Source organism: Eleutherodactylus coqui, chromosome 6 (assembly GCF_035609145.1).
Source record: "Eleutherodactylus coqui strain aEleCoq1 chromosome 6, aEleCoq1.hap1, whole genome shotgun sequence".
Taxonomy (NCBI): domain Eukaryota; kingdom Metazoa; phylum Chordata; class Amphibia; order Anura; family Eleutherodactylidae; genus Eleutherodactylus; species Eleutherodactylus coqui.
The window spans coordinates 158,227,678-158,244,969 of record NC_089842.1 but is presented as its reverse complement, the minus strand read 5'-3'; the positions used below and the strand labels follow the sequence as shown (position 1 = coordinate 158,244,969).

Here is a 17,292-nt window from a genome sequence, read left to right as displayed (position 1 = left end):
TGGTCCCTGAGTTAGTGAATCCTAGCACAGAAATACAAACATCTTTAAGAAGTCACTGATAAGGTAGTGAAGGTTTTATGGTCCCTTAATTAGTGTTGGGGAGTTTTGTTAAGAAAATTGTAGCTTAATGTATCAGTTAATTGTTTTTGCTATTAGATTGTAGACTAGGAAGCTATAGCATGCTGCTAGTATAAGTAGTGAAGGGGTTAAACAAACCCTTTTCTATATACCAATGAATGGTACGGGATAAAGACAGACAGAAGATAAGTCTCTCAGACCGCCTCCCTTGCATTTCTTTTCACTGAATTCATAACATTTTCATTTTATGTTATAGTTACACCCTAAGGGTGCATTCACACGAACGTATATCGGCTCGGTTTTCACGCCGAGCCGATATACGTTGTCCTCGTGTGCAGGAGGGGAGGCTGGAAGAGCCCAGGAGCAGGAACTGAGCTCCCGCCCCCTCTCTGCCTCCTCTCCACCCCTCTGCACTATTTGCATTGAAGAGAGGTGGGGCGGAGGCGGGGCTAATTCGCGGACCTTAGCCCCGCCCCCGTTCTGCCTCCTCTCATTGAAAATAGTGCAGAGGGGCGGAGAGGAGGCAGAGAGGGGGCGGGAGCCTCAGTTCCTGCTTCTGGCTCTTCCAGGCTCCCCCCCTGCAGATGAGGAGGACGTATATCGGCTCGGCGTGAAAACCGAGCCGATATACGCTCTTGTGAACGCACCCTAAAGGTATAACTTATGTTAATCATTCAAGTGGTAGTCTCTTATGTATTCTTAGTAATTTTGGAGATATATACTTTTCCTGTGATGTCATTTACGATATATAAACTACATACAACTTTGAATACATTAGAATTCATTTGATACCGCAACAAGGCTGGTGTGATTTGTATTTCTCCTATGCGCCTGCATCTTTGGTTGGCCTTGATTTTTAAAATAATTCCTAATAAAATTTCAATTTTTAAATTCTTTATCTGTGACGGTATTTCTCCTATGGGCCCAGAGTTCTACACGAGATCTGGGATTGTCTTCTCACTGGTAAACACATAAATTCTTTTTACAGGTTTCACCAGGCCAACTTTCCCCTATTCTTTTAAGTGCAAATTAGCCACATCTATGTCTGTGCCTTGTCATAAGTATGTGTGTATAAATATGCATGTCTCTTCTGATCCATTTCATTATGCCTTGATGAAGGACTGAGAATAAAAGCCCGAATGCTTGCATTAACATCATGTATTTTTGTTAGCCATTAAAAGGTATCATATCTATAATAATAATAATAATAATCTTTATTTGTATAGCGCCAACTTATTCCGCAGCGATTACTTGATTTCTCTTGCTGGGAACAATCACACTTTGCTCTACTGGCTAACACCGTACCAAAGTTTTTTTTCTTATATATCAATGATGGACATAATAGGGCCATAGATTTATGCCCCTTTTATACGTGACGATTCTTGTTCGCCTGAGTGAACGAGCTGCTGACGTCATCACCAGTTTCCTGCACAGCTGGTGACTTGGAATTCCACTGTGCTGGAATAAACTGAAGGGACCAAGATCCCTTGATTCTCATGATCAGCAGGGGTGCTGGAGGTTAGAGCCCCACCAATCATAATGTTATGGCACATTCCCTTGAATAGCTCAAATGACAACGCCAGTTTATATTGTCCTGCCCAAATCACAGTAGAAATTTTGGATTAGGAAGGGGGAAGGTTTGTCGATCGACACATAATTGATCAAGATGCTTTTAATAAGGTGGCGGTCACAGCACAGCTGGGTTGTCAGGCAAACTGTGGCCATTAAGAATCTACAGATAGGGAACACTTAACTCATTAGTAAATTACATGGACCTGTATCACCGGAGGGGTTGCAAGCTGTATTGCTGCTGCAACCCAGCTGTGCAGCAGCTTTTACGTGAGACTTTACCCTGAGGCAATCCCTCACCTCAGCCTATTAGCCAGAATTTATAGCCACAAACAAGCAGTGACTCTTGCTCTGTCAAACGTGGCTTCTTTACCTATAACATGGTCAGCCGTCTGTTGGAATGGCCAGCATGTATTGCTGCAGTGGAAATTTGAAGCCAGCCATAAACTTTCCCCGGATGAGAAGAGGGTGGTCGTGAATCTACAGTTTGCTGCTAATATTTGGCAATTCACATGAGTTCACATCATTCATATTAACATTATTTTCTAGGGTGGAGAAGTACGGTCCAATAATACGTATTAATGCATTACACGATGTATTGGTCCTTGTTATCAGCCCAGACGGAGTGAAGGCAAGTAACCAAACGTCTGTAGTCAGAATTCTCTTTCTTTCTGTATTCTCCTGAAAGAAATTACAAATCACTGCATTGTGCTGCCAGCTGTTTATTGATCTGTCTAATACTGTATATATCAGCAAACCAATGAATGTTCATAAGTGCACAGTTTCTACCCCACTTTGACCTTGTATATACACTGAATGGACACTTTATTAGAGACTCCCAGTGTGTTGGGCCTCCTTTTTCCTTCAGAACCACAGCAAGTCTTCTTAGTGTCCTTCTACAGGTTTTATAGGCGAAGGGTGTGCCAAGAAAACATTCCCACATCCTTACTCCACCTCTACCAGCCTCAACTGTTGACAGGATTTATCGATGTATGCTGCTTGTGCTAAATTCTGACCCTTTCATCAGCATGAGGCAACAGAAATATGCATATATACAGCAGAAATATGGACTCATCTGACTAGGCCATGTTTTTCCACTGCTCAGTAATCCAACTTTTGTGTTGCTCACTGGAGAGTTCCCTTTGTGCTTGTATTACACAGCAAAGGCAATACAATTGGTTTTCTGCTGTTATAGCCCATCTGTGTTAAGAAACGACAAGTTGTGCATTCGGACACTGTAGTTGGAGCATCAGCTTTGCATTCAACTGCAATCTGCTTAACTGTGCACGACATGTTTGTCAGAACAATTCTTGACATCCTCCTCTGACCCCTTTTCATGACGAGTAGTTTATGTCCACAGAATCCCCTATTGCTGGATATTTTTCCTTAATCATAACATTCTCAGTATATTCTCGACTCTGTTGCATGAAAAATGCCAGAGGGTTAGCAGTTTTATGACTTACTGTCCCCAACGAGACTGGCACTGATGACCAGGCCTTGTTTGAAGTCTCTCAGATCACTTGATTTTTCCATTCTAATGTCGCGGGTGGAGGTGTAGCAGTGCAGGATTCAGGATACGATGCCGTAGATAGAGTAACCAAAGTGTACAATTTTAAAGTAAGCAGAAATAAAAAAGAACATTAGAATAATAATAATTGCACAATTGAACATTTAGCATTTTCTACATCTTTGGCTCCTTGGTCCTCTATTTCGGAGGGCTGGTACCACAACGAGGTACTAGCTAGCCTGGTGATATTTATGTGGGGGGTCTATGCAGCTTACAATCCCCCCTTTATTGGGCGTTACCATCCATCAGGGCCTTGTTATCCCCTTTTCACATCTTTAGGGTTTGTTCACCTTTGTACTATGTGTTTGTCCCTTTACATGCCATGGTTTTAATTATTTATCAATAAAATGGTTGTTTTAGGTTATTCTTCTGTAGTGGTTTTTCTGCAAATTAGATTTTAGCGCTTTACTAAGCCTCTGTGAAACATAGCTTACAGTTATGGTCTCATTTTTTTATTTTGTTTTTTTTGCACAGGAATTTCTGATGTCACCAAAATATCCCAAAGATCCTTTCTATAAACGTATTGAAACAGTGTTTGGAGCAAGGTAACAAGCGCTAAAAGGAAATCTGCATATCAGGTTCCTCTCCACTGTGTGGCAACGTATATATGTATGATTGTTTTTTGTAATGTGGTTTCCATTTGTAAAAGCAGTAATAGCAGGGTATTGCTATAGGTGGACAGGAATCTGAGTGAGTTAGCATCTGGTTCACAGATGTAATCACTCAGTAAGCTATGTGTCTCTGCATCACCACTGGTTTGTGATGTGGGGATATAAAAGGCTCATGGCTACAGCGAACCGTGTAATTCAATGACCAAGCCAACTCATGAAGAAGAGACTGTGAGAACTGAAATGAGTAATGCCGCAGCTTAATTTCACTGTCAGGACAGGGTCCGGGAAAATGGAAGTCCCTGAGAAAACCCGCAACCCCTGTCTCTGCCTACTTTCCCCCCTGGGCTAACCCCCAGGGCGACAACTGGGTGGCGGTCCCTACAGTGAACTAGGGAAGCGGGACACAGGAACGACAAACAGACACTGGAGACAAACAGTAGAATGGTCAGACTATCCGGGTCGACGATAGGAGGGTACGCGGTACAAAGGGGTCAGCCAAAAATGAAGTAAAGTCCAGAAAGCAGAAAGTCAGGGTCACAACAGGAGTCAAGCAATACGTGGGTGCAGCTGGAAGACCAAACTAACACTGGAAACAGACACATTTAAATGCTGTCAAAACTCCCACCCCAGCAGCTGATTGGGGCGGGGAGCCTGACAGCAGCAGGGCACAATCAGGGAGACGCTGGGAACACCGCTCCTAGCCTTGCTGAACAGAGGGATGCCAAGGAAGCACGCCCAGTAGGCATGGAAATGGGGACGCGGCGTGGGGCGCCATCCGCTGCGTCCCTAGCAACCCAGCGGGGACCAGAGTTACGGCGATCAGGGGAGATCACTAGTACCGGGTCTTCCCTGCGCCGCACTCCTGCAACCTGGGTGGTAGGATCGGTAGTGCGAGCACAGAGGCCCCGAGAGTCGCCGGTTTTGACATTCACTTGGGAGAGTGTTTCTTGTAACAGCTCATACCACCTAGTACGGGACTTCGCAGAACTGGGTCAAAAGCTGAGTAACTGCCGAAAGTATATCCAACTCTATGTGCACATAGGAAGTAACTGGCAATGTAATTGATCTCAAGTCATTGTCTAAGTAAGGAGAGTGATCATAGTGTAGTCCATTAGATACCAGTGTAGAACCTCCTACTACTGTATATCAAATGAAGAAACAAATATATCAGGAGTGCGCCAAGTGGAAGGGACCAAAAGAAAATGAATTTCTGGCAACTAGGCAGCTAGTATATAAAATGAGTATCAACTCACCTGGTGCATGGTGGGATAACCCTGGAAGGGGAAACGCATCGGCACCTGTTGTCCTGATTGGCGTATCAAGTAAGTCTTTCATCCACAATCCAGGGTTCCAGAAAGGCGCTGGAAGTCAAAGCATTCCTACTACTGTATATATAGTATTGTAGAACAGATAGAGATTTATAGTTTCCACTCTTCCCTTATGATTGGCTTTGTAAAATCATAGCTTTCTAATTGTTCCTATTATCAGATGTACGCCTCTGTCATGACTTTATTTTTCAGCCAAATATAGCAAGTGTTATTGTGTGTGTGGTTTTTTTTATATGGATGTACTATAAGATAACAATTACTATTTGACCTCCTGCTTATACTACTTTTATTGACATTATACCATTGGGGTGCTATAGGGGATTATCAGGAGGTTCTTGCAGGATCGTCCTTTTCAGGATGGTGGTCCTGCTTAAGTTGCTATTATAGGGTGAGAATAGGGTTAGGTGTTTATCTGCCCTGGTATTCCTGTCTATCTTTGCACCATATCTTCGCCATGCAGGTTAATTTGCATTGGACTAATGGCGTTTTCTTTCTTTTTTTGTATTGTCTTAATTTTTTGGAGGCATGTAAGCATTTTTAAGGTTTATCTAATAAAAGTAAAATTTTAGTGGTAGCCTGTGGGATTTTTATAATGCAGTAAAAACTGCTTCAAAGTGAATTTGAAACCTATGATACCGTGAGCCCTCGTAGATAAGAAAGTGATTGGGTTGATTACTAAAGGACATTCTCTCTGAATTGAACTATAGCCGGTGAGACCAAAGATATTGGTTGATTATAAAGTTAATGGGTATAAAGTTTAATTATGAATCAAATGGACATGATATTATGGACAACATGTCATGGCACCTACCTGTAAACATTAGAGCAGTGGGGACTGTCAGGTTAGCATTAGAAGATAGGAGCAAAACTTTAAAGAGAACTATAGTACAAAGTTTATCATTTTCAGGCAATTTTCTGATTGACGCTTCCTATGTTTATAAGATTAATGAGCTCAAAACATTAGAATTATTACCATATCTTATACTAAACTGTACCATGTCCCTGATGACTGACAAGAGTTACTGGTTAGTTTTTGATAACCTTTCCCGATAATTGTAACAAAACTATCTCTCTCTCTCTCTGCGACCCAGTGGCACAGGACGTAGTCCCTGGTGAGTCAGTGGAATGCTGTACAGTCCAGGGACTTAGTGGGCACTAGTACAATCAATAGCGTGCCCATGGCATATTGACCTCTTGCAAAAGTCCTACCAGTGTATTGTCCAGTCCATGAGAATCTTGCAGATTATGTAATTCACTTTATCAATCGTTTTTGAAATTTCTTAGTATCTAGTACTTTGTTTTACAGGTTTTCTGTTACTGTTTTTTATCCTTTTTACAGATTTTTGGGGCAAGGTTTACTGACAGATCGAGATTATGACCACTGGCACAAACAGAGGAGGATTATGGATCCAGCATTCAGCAGAACGTAAGAACCTCTCTTTGACACCTAAAGTATAAATTGTGTCTAAACTGTTGCTACACCATGCTCTTTCAAAAAATCCACCCCACCCACCCAGAATATAGCTTTTCAGTTATCCAAAGGCCCAATATCCACGGGCAGGTCGGATTCCGTGCAGGGAATTCCACATGGAATCCAGCCCTGCCCACAGCAAGTGAGTCCTATTTACTTGTTTTCCACAGCAGCGGTGTCCGTGCGGATTACTCCACTTCCGGGTTCGCTGTACTGTGCATGGTCCTCATGGCTCGCTGTCGGACATGGACAGTACAGTTTTTTTTTGTTTTTTTTTATTTCCTGCTTTCCCGCAGGATCCGCGGCATGTCCGCAGTGTCAGCTGCGTGTGTCCCCATGGATCGTATGCCTTCCATTGACTTCAATGAAAGCCGTCCCTTCGGAATCCGCAGAAAAATGGAACATCTTGCACTTTGCTTTCCGGATTAAAAGGTCCGCAAAACAAATCTGCATGCTTAAATTAATTTGCGGATGCCTATGCTCCCTATGGGTGGCTTGATTTGCGGGATCTGCAAATTAAACCTGCCCGTGTAGATTGGGCCATAGTATGGAAAGAATAAATATTGTGTCACTACACAAACTTTGTATACATCTTGGTGACCTATTTCAATAATTGAGGCACTTAATAGGTGTTTTTACATTACAAGGAATGTGCTGTGGCAGTATAGTTTGCCATTGCATTCATTATAAAAGGTTAACTCCACAAGAAAAAGCAACATTTCTGTAATCTAATAGCCATAAAATACCTTGCACTGCTATGTGTCCTCCATTCAATTTCTTCTTCTGCCCAGTGGACAATGATTTCCTGTATTGGTGACCACATTCTTTTTTCAGTACATGTAAGGATAATTTTACACTGGATGACTGTTGGACACTTAAGCACCTAAGCATCTTAACGATATCGCTCCTGTGCTTTCACACAGATTTGATCATAGAATGGTAGAGTTGGAAGGGACCTCCAGGGTCATCGGGTCCAACCCCCTGCTCAGTGCAGGATTTACTAAATCATCCCAGACAGATATTTGTCCAGCCTTTGTTTGAAGACTTCCATTGAAGGACAACTCACCACCTCCCGTGGTAACCTGTTCCACTCATTGATCACCCTCACTGTCAGAAAGTTTTTTCTAATACCTAATCTGTGTCTCCTCCCTTTTAGTTTCATCCCATTGCTTCTAGTCTTTCCTTGTACAAATGAGAATAGGGCTGATCCCTCTGCAGTGTGACAACCCTTCAGATATTTGTAGACCACTATTAAGTCTTCTCTCAGCGTTCTTTTTTGCAAACTAAACATTCCCAGATCCTTTAACCGTTCTTCCCACGTCGATAGTCGTTCAGTGGCTGCTGGCAGTTGTTCACAGATGGTCTTTTTCCTCGGTGACAGTATTCTTGATATGCTCTCAAAATTGCACAAGGAAACCCCACAAGATTAGCACCTTTTGAAATATTTGCCCTAGCTCGTCTATCACTTATGATCATGCCTCATTTGAAGTTGCTCCGAGTGCTTGTTCTGTACAACGGACCAGCCATATTTTATTAAGTACAGTAGTATACATAAGTACATGAGACAATCACCAGCTGGTATCTGTGTACATACATATGTATGGTGCATGGAGTATAGGTAGGTTACTATTGGATTAAGTATGTAGAGGAGCAGTAAACAAATAAGAGTTAGATTAGGGAATGTGATAGGCTTGTCTAGAACGATGTGTTTTTAGGACACGTTTAAAAAAATAGATATTGGTGATTAACCTAATTGTCTGGGGTAGCACATTCCAGAGAACTGGTACAGCTTCAGAAAACTCTTGAAGACGGGAGTGGGAGGTTCAGAATGCGAGCGATTTTAGTGTGAGAGCAGAATATAGAATACAGGATGATTGACAGAGATGAGAGAGGAAATATATGGCAATGCAGCAATGTGGAGAGCATTATGGTTTAGAGTAATATTTTTAAATTGTATTCTAAAGTGTACGGGCCACCAGAGCAGTGACTGGCACGAGGTAGAGGCATCGGTGTAGTGCTTCTGTGGGAATCCGCATCAAGTGTTTGACTTTTGTGCAGTGCCACCACAGGGGAAAGGAAGCATTACACAGTTATCATTGAAATCAGCAAGGCTGTTCATGTAAGTGATTGATGCGCTGTGTCCTCCAGAGTGGAAGACTCTTTGCAGCCATTCTTCACTCTTGCTAATACATGAGTGAATGAATGGCTATTATTGACTCAGAATTCCCTAATAGAGTATTGAACAAATGGTTCTTTAAACCAGTCAGACCCTTTTAAAAAATTGAAAGACTTGGTTTATAAAGTTTCAGTATCAGAATTCAATTGTATTACTTTCCTTTCCAGCTACCTGATAGGATTAATGGGTACTTTCAATCAAAAAGCAGAGGAGCTGGTGGACATGCTGGAAGATAAGGCAGATGGAAAATGTCAGGTTGGGATGCATGATATGTTGAGTAGAGTAACACTGGATGTCATTGCCAAGGTAACTCTAAATGATCTGGAGATTATTTTCTTCAAAATTTGTAAACTGATAAAAAAATTATGTATCTGTTAATTTCTTACAACATACAATTCCATACAATAATTACATACAACACTCACTTTGCAACAACCATTACACTGAAGTCTCCCACCCACATTAATTATTGGTTTGGCTGAACAGTCATGTGTTTTTCAATGGACTGAGGGGAGTAAGCTGCCTCCAGATAGTTCTAGTGGTGGGTCATCTCTAGAGAGAACAAACGGATCAGGTGTTGAAATTCAGTATACCTTATTCTTCTTCTCCACAACATCATTTGTAAGGCGAGAGTCGGGAGGCCCCCATACACATAAGATAGTCACTCAGTCCCTTCATCTTATAGGTATTTGGATTGTATGCCAGTAGAGGCCATATGTGGTCATGTAGCCACACACAAAAGCAGAACACAGTAATGGAGAGTCAATAACCTAATATAGCAAGCCAAATATTAATAAAGATAGATGAAGAAAGTACACATTAAATTAGGAAGAAAGCTCAGTAAGTTGGACATGATCCTTTTCTTTTTAAAGGCTTTATTTTTTTTTCATTTTTTCATTTGCAATAAAGGTACGCATAACCATAAAACAAACAAGTCATGTTGCTCAGTTGTCACAGTAATGTTGCATATATATAAAATCAGAAACAGGTAGTTGATTATACAGTGCAAATCAGATCAGAAATAACGAGATCGTATAAAAGATATGGTATAATATTGAAATAAAGTCACAGGCTAATAAATAGGACACAGTCCCAAAAAGTCTGATAACATTAATAGAACCTATGACAGAGGAGACGACTGACCAACATACAGTCACACACACCCGTCATTCATACAGATATCCAGCATCAACCCTGGCATCCCATATGATTACTATCAAAATATCAAACTCCGAGATGGTCATGGGAACCAAAACGCTAAACCAAACGATACTAAACTTTTTCAAATTTGTGTAAACACTCTCTATTGAGGTATAAAATTTTGTATAGTGGAACATATTTATTTACAAGTTGGATCCAGTGTGCGACCAAAGGGACATCAGGGGATTTCCAAGCAATAATAATTATTTTCCTGGCACAAAAAAGTAGAAAGCTGAAAAAAAATCTTATTATATGTTCCCTAGTAGAGATGAGCGAGCACTAGAGATGAGCGAGTATTCTCGCTAAGGGCAATTGCTCGAGCGAGCATTGCCCTTAGCGAGTACCTGCCCGCTCGAGACAAAAGGTTCGGGTGCCGGCGCGGGGGAGCGGTGAGTAGCGGCAGTCAGCAGGGGGGGTGGGGGGGAGAGAGAGATCTCCCCTCCGTTCCTCCCCGCTCTCCCCTGCCGCTCCCTGCCCGCCGCCGGCACCCGAACCTTTTGTCTCAAGTGGGCAGGTACTCGCTATAGGGCAATGCTCGCTCGAGGAATTGCCCTTAGCGAGTATACTCGCTCATCACTAGCGAGCACGCTCGGACAAGAATGCAGTTACTTGAGAAGAGCGATGCTCGCTCGAGTAACTGCCTTATCCAAGCATGCTCGCTAATCTCTATTTCCTAGACTAAACTATTGATTAAATCCAAGATGTGATTGTTCCACAGTAAGAGAAATCAAGTAATCTTGTAGATATGATACCTTTTAATGGCTAACAAAAAGACATGATGTTATAGTGAGCTTTCAGACCTCTCGGGGTCCTTCCTCAGGCATAATGGAACAAAACTAAAGACATATTTAATAAATACACATGATCACATGAGCACAAACATGGTGAACTTAATTTGCACTAGATAAATTTCAGAGACAGAGGGTAAGAGGGCACAGACATGTTGGGATTAATAGCATTTAGATAAATAGCAGGAAGGGATGACCATAACAGTAAAAAGTTATTAGTCCAGCGACAAGGACTGTGAGATCTCTCCTTCAGACCTACAAACAAGGAAGATGGAACAATACCACTGCAGCGCCACCTATTGGATGGAAGCATCCCTTCTGGGTGCTCTCCTTGGGGAGAGACAATGCCATTCCTCGCCCCCCCCCCTCGCCCCACAGGTGTCTTCGCACACCCCCTGTGTGCTCTCCTCAAGGACACACCTCTTGATCTCCTTCAGACCTTTCATATTCTCCACTGATGCAAGAACGCCTCTCCGAGGTTCATTCCATTCATGAAGGTATTAAAATTGGCGATAAATTTATACTCCCAAATTCTTATGTGATGCTGTGACTTGAAGTTTTCATTCAGCATGAAAACTCTCTTCTGCTTCATGTTGTGTCTGTGACCTCAAAAATGTTTTGCCACAGGTAATTCAGTCTTTCCCTCTAATTGTGTGGCGATGAGACCTCAGCCTGACTCTTAGTTTTTGTCCTCTTTACCCAATACAATTCCAGGATAAGATCTCATTGCCACACAATTAGAAAGGGAAAGACTGAATTATGTGTGGCAGAGCATTTTCAAGGTTGACTCAGCCTTCCATCCTACTGAGGTCAGTAAAATGAGTACCGATCTTGGTGGGGAGTAATTAATAAATAAAGTACCTGAAAGCGCTGCAGAATAAGTTGGCGCTATAATGACAAGATTTATTTTTTATTTATTTATAACTGTATTAAGGGTTTTCAAAAGCTCCCGGCTTCTAATCAGTTTCTCAAGCTTAAAGTGGGCAACTACAATTTTTAAGGACCAAAACTAAGTCCGAAATGCATGCCAAAGCTGGAGATAAAATAGAGGATTAACACGTGCAACTCCATATCTATCATCACTAATCTCTGCCTGCGACAAGAACTTAGAATCATCTGAAAGAACATGAAAGGAAAATTTGATTACCAGTTTTGCCCAATAGGCTTCACATGGGAGGGAAGAAAGGAGGGGAAGGAATGGGTGCTAGGGGAATAGGAGCAGGAAGTTGGGCATGATCTTGTCAGATATTCTGCCCCTCTAATTGATAGGCTCACCGCAAAGAAACGCAACATGGCGCGATTTTAATCACACAAGCGGAGGATCACTATGATTCTCCGCTTGTGGATGTTGGGCTGCGCTTTCCATAGTTATCCTACGGAAAGCGTATCATGCGAGCTCCGCTGGCAATTTATCGTGGCGGATCTCGCTATGACATCTCACCCGTGGACAGGCAGCCCAAATTTGTTATTATATGCATATACCGGGATCTATTCCAGGTTGCCTTTGGGATGGAGCTGAATTCTCTTCATGATGATCACACGCCATTTCCCAGAGCCATTTCAACTGTTATGAGAGGAATGACTGAAACACGAAATCCCTTAACCCAGGTATGTATTTGCCTGTATTACTGCCACAAGGGTCAGAGAAAAAAATCAACATACATGGAGGTACCTAGAAAAAACAGAAATCTTCTTCTGGTGGGTGGGGCATTAATAGTACAGACTTTAATTGCTATATGAATGTCTGTGGAAGTCTTCTGAGGAGGTATGCCAGCCGATGGTGTTGGGGAAAGCTGTGTTCGGCTACAGTGATTTTTTTTCCAACAAGTATAGTTTTTCGCCTATTTTGTGATGGCCGATTCATACAAACAACGTGCAGCTGTGAAATTTTGTTTCCTATTCCAGTGCTCAAAGCACTTTGGAAAATACAACTTACCCTGCAAACACAAGCCCTCATTTACCTAAGTCATCAGAAAAATTTAAAAGTTATGACTTTTTGAAGGTGGGGAGGAAATAATAAAAAAGAAAAAACAAAAAAAGGGCTGTAGCGGAGTTAATACATTGCATAACATGGGAAATGTCTCCTTTTGGTGTTATAATCCATGACAATATACAGTAATACATGTGATGATTCTACTCCAGCTGATATTCAGTTTTGCATGTTGTCTGCTTGGTTATAGGATAAAACCATTGGTGTTTCTTTTTATAGTATACTCCAGGAAAACAGGCCTTTATCAAAGATGTCAAAAGGAATATCAAATTCCTCAGGAAAACTGGCCAAGAATGTATTGAGCGAAGAATGAAGGCAATTCAGGATGGAGAAGACACTCCTGTGGATATCCTTACACAGATTATTAAAGGGGCAAGTATGTACAAAGAATGGTGATTGTGTAGAAATGAAGGTGTTTTTGACTGTCTTGGGTTTATGTACAGTATAATCCATTTACTGCAGTGATTGATAGTTTATGACACTCCTGGCAGGGAATTACAAAACTGGCTGTGGTTAGAGATAGAGACATAAATACATTCTAGTGTCTAATAATCTCCTTCAATTCGTCCTTTCAGAGTTGGAAGATGGCTGCAGTCTGGAGGATTTAATAGATAACTTTGTCACGTTCTTCCTTGCAGGTCAGTAATTCTGAATAAGATTAATATTTTGTGAGATTAATTTATCTTGCGTCTATTTTCTGTTATGTTTATTAATCACAACTATCTATTACAAAAAGATTGATTTGCAAATGGTTTCAGGTCAAGAAACAACAGCTAACCAGCTAGCTTTTACTCTGATGGAATTAGCACGAAACCCAGAGATCCTGACAAGGTAAATCAACTCCATTTATCAGTTGAGTAGTTTGTAGTTTTACCATCATATTAGTAGCTCCTCTGATAATATTCTTGATTCCTCAGGGTTCAATCTGAAGTGGATGACATTATTGGCTCTAAAAGAAACATTGAACATGAAGATCTTGGAAAACTGAAATATCTTTCTCAGGTACTGAGAAATACAATAATTGTCAAAAAAAGATCAAGCACCTAGAAGGAGTTGTCGGAATCCAATGGAACTTTCTCTGTGTGATTGTGACATTGATATAAATAAGTGATTGCAATATCAGATCAAAAGGATAATTTATTGTGGAGAACTGAACACTTGAAGGGAGGCTCTAGTACCCTGTTGTACCGCCTCTAGCTTGTATACAAGATGTGATACGGGCAGGCATGGAGGCTCTAGTACCCTGTTGTACCGCCTCTAGCTTGTATACAAGATGTGATACGGGCAGGCATGGAGGCTCTAGTACCCTGTTGTACCGCCTCTAGCTTGTATACAAGATGTGATACGGGCAGGCATGGAGGCTCTAGTACCCTGTTGTACCGCCTCTAGCTTGTATACAAGATGTGATACGGGCAGGCATGGAGGCTCTAGTACCCTGTTGTACCGCCTCTAGCTTGTATACAAGATGTGATACGGGCAGGCATGGAGGCTCTAGTACCCTGTTCACATTTGCTGTAACTGAACCTCTAGATTTTGCAAACTTGTAGGGCTTATGAAGATGGCTTCCCAAATACTATTGGCAATACATCTGGCGTCTGGACAGGCAACATAAGTGTGGTAATCTGGAGGAGCCATTCCTGTACTACCCTGGCTGTGTGCGGCCGAGCATTATCCTAATGCAAAATGCCTCTTGGAAGCCGCCATGAGAAGAACACATATGGCTGCAAGATATCCTGAACATATCGCTGAGCTGTCATTGTGCCTCGTACCACTACTAGGGGTGACTAACTGTGATATGCAATGGCCCCCTTAGACCATCACACCAGCAGTGGGGCAGTGTGCAGCTTCACAACAAACGCAAGATTGAGGTACTCAACTCTAGGTTTCCAGACATGAACACAACCATTGTTAGTGCCAAAACTAATCCTTGATTCGTCGTTCACTCGGTAGCAGTCCAGTTGTATCATTCACCACACCACTGAAAACTGAGGCAACAGTGGGTGTCAAAGACAGTACACATAATGGGTGCATGAGACAGAATGTCCTTCAGCCAAGTGACTGTAAATGGTTCCAACAGACACCAAGGCCTGTAACGATGGTACCACCTGTCTCTGGATGGCAGACAATGGCACAGTTGGAGCTGTTTGTGCATGTCAGGTGATTCTCTTAACTTCTGGTTTGTCAAGAAAGTCCTGAGCCGGTCACCTTGTGTGCGTAGCTTCATCTATCCACTAGTTCCAACACCTACTAACATTCTGGTCAGAACGGCCCAGGAGGCGGGCAATTCGTTGATATGACCATCCAGCTTCTTGCATTCCAATTATGTGTTTCCTCTCAAAGTCTGTTAACTGGGGCGAAATCTCTTTGAAATTGCATTGTAGAGGCATATCTAGGGGTCAACAAGTTTTACACAAGTGGAAAAAGAGGTCACTACACACAAGTAGACTTTGAGAGCCTTTCTATAGGTCAAGGGGGGGGGGGGGACCACTTTTAAGGCTTCAGGTGGGAAGACCGTTCATTTAATCACGCCACAACTCTAATCATTTGTATATCTGCCTGAGATGTAACTGCAAGCTAAGTTTTGCTGTAAAATGACAATTCCTTCTAGGTGCTAGATTTTTTCTGACAAAGAGTGTATAATGACACTTTGGACCTTTGCTGCCCCACATAGAATAATACCATCTATCTTCCTAGTGTACAAAGACCAACAAGCATGCATTTCAAATTAAGAAATTTTCACTTATTAACAACCATACTCAATGCAAATTACTTAAATCTTGCAGTATTCTTGACATCAAAATAACAAACACCACAGTGGAACCACAAGGGTCCATTGGTTACTGGTGCTATCCGTTTTGTGTATTGGATAAGGCAATGTGGCATGGCTTCTGTTACAAATGGATGCCACAATACATAACCATTAGGATTTATCATAGCGCAATAATCGGCATAGGCGTTTAAGGTATTGGACTACATACAGCAAGGCATAATGGTACTGTAAAACCCTTCATCTTTTGTAGAAATATGTAGGCTAGCTGGATGCTTAGCCCTTGAGCCAGGACTAGTTAAGTTATGCTGCCTGGCATCATGATTTTATTTCAAGAAGTCCTACATTATTACAAACTGTCCAAAGGCTGGATTTTAGAGAAGATGATCCTCTAGATTCAGAACTGCCTAAACATAAGACCCCCTTTCTTACACAAGCTTGAGAATCAAAATAATGGTTTATACAGGATGTTCCAAAAAATGTATACACATTTCAATAGTATTTTTCTATGCACTTTTTCAAAGTCTGAATTGAGTGCAGTACATGGCGGCAATATGTAGTCATATCTTGTCTCTAAAGATGTCAGTAGTCACACGATTGCTAAAGCCTCCATGTGGAGAGTCAAGTAAAATGGTAGAGGTATGGTGGATTTTCAGGCACCAGTGGTGTTCGTACAATAGTTCACCAAAATCAGAAATGTCTGGATGTTAATGATGACCACTTTGAGCACTTAATGTGATTGCAGAAGTCAAACCTGACTTACAGCTATCCGTTGATATTTATATAAATCTATTAATAAAGCTTTTATGAAGATTCTTTTCATGTTAAAGTGTGTATACATATTGGGACACCCTGTAGTAGAAAGTTGCTCCCCGTTACATAGCATGGAGCAAAGGAGATTGAAGGAAATGTACTGTATGAGCCACCACAGCTATTGGACCTTAAAGTTGCCTAAGATCAAAAGATCATGCTGGAATTTTGTCCAGTAAGTAACTGTTGTCAGGAGTTCTAGCTGGCAAGGATTATTTGTTTCTGTTGAATTGTGGAACACACAAAAGAATTTTCTTTTTCCTACCAGGTCTTAAAAGAAACCTTACGATTGTACCCAACAGCTCCTGGGACATCAAGAACCCTAGCAGAGGAAATGGTCATCGAAGGGGTGAAGATTCCTCCTAGAACAACTCTCATGGTAAGCGATAGACTGTGGTGATCTATGTTGTAATTATGGAGAGACAAAATTTTGCACAGAATGTAATAAATTTAATTGAAATTCTTCATAGTTATAATGACACCTACCATATGTGTTATTGATTGATCATTAAAGCCGCAATCTGACTGGCAATCACGAGAGAGCTTGGCAGCACAGACAAACAGACGGGGATGGCGGTATACCAGAGCTTAGCAGGCTTTGACTGACCAAGCAAGTTATAGCAAAGTGGACTTGGCTTGTCAGCTCCTAGGCTAAAACCTAGGAGTAAATGCATAGACACTCCCAGACTCTCAGGCAAGTCAAGAATAAGGTCCTATGGTATAAATACTGCAGGAAGTCTAGGGAGCTAACTAGAAATCAGCTCATTAAGTGCTAATTAAGTAGATTGTAAATACAAATTGTGGAGATACTGTAGCTCAGATATTTTCTCTGGGCAAATTCATTTCCAATTACAGTGATAGGTCTTTTTTATAACTAAACTCAAGAAAAAGGACAATAAGGTGGTGGTAGGTGGTGACATCATACTAACTATTATAG

At 41.6% G+C, this 17,292-nt stretch overlaps 1 protein-coding gene across 1 annotated transcript in view; it reads left to right on the top strand.

The window, feature by feature from the left end:
• The window catches only part of LOC136632836 (cholesterol 24-hydroxylase-like), a 38,668-nt gene that overhangs the window by 19,826 nt on the left and 1,550 nt on the right, over positions 1–17,292 (top strand). Inside the window, exons 3-12 of the mRNA XM_066608061.1 lie at positions 2,197–2,278; positions 3,689–3,759; positions 6,493–6,579; positions 8,968–9,106; positions 12,286–12,396; positions 12,998–13,154; positions 13,354–13,416; positions 13,537–13,609; positions 13,696–13,780; positions 16,624–16,734. Of these exons, the coding sequence (XP_066464158.1) occupies positions 2,197–2,278; positions 3,689–3,759; positions 6,493–6,579; positions 8,968–9,106; positions 12,286–12,396; positions 12,998–13,154; positions 13,354–13,416; positions 13,537–13,609; positions 13,696–13,780; positions 16,624–16,734 (979 nt within the window). The remainder of the gene's footprint in view (positions 1–2,196; positions 2,279–3,688; positions 3,760–6,492; positions 6,580–8,967; positions 9,107–12,285; positions 12,397–12,997; positions 13,155–13,353; positions 13,417–13,536; positions 13,610–13,695; positions 13,781–16,623; positions 16,735–17,292) is intronic.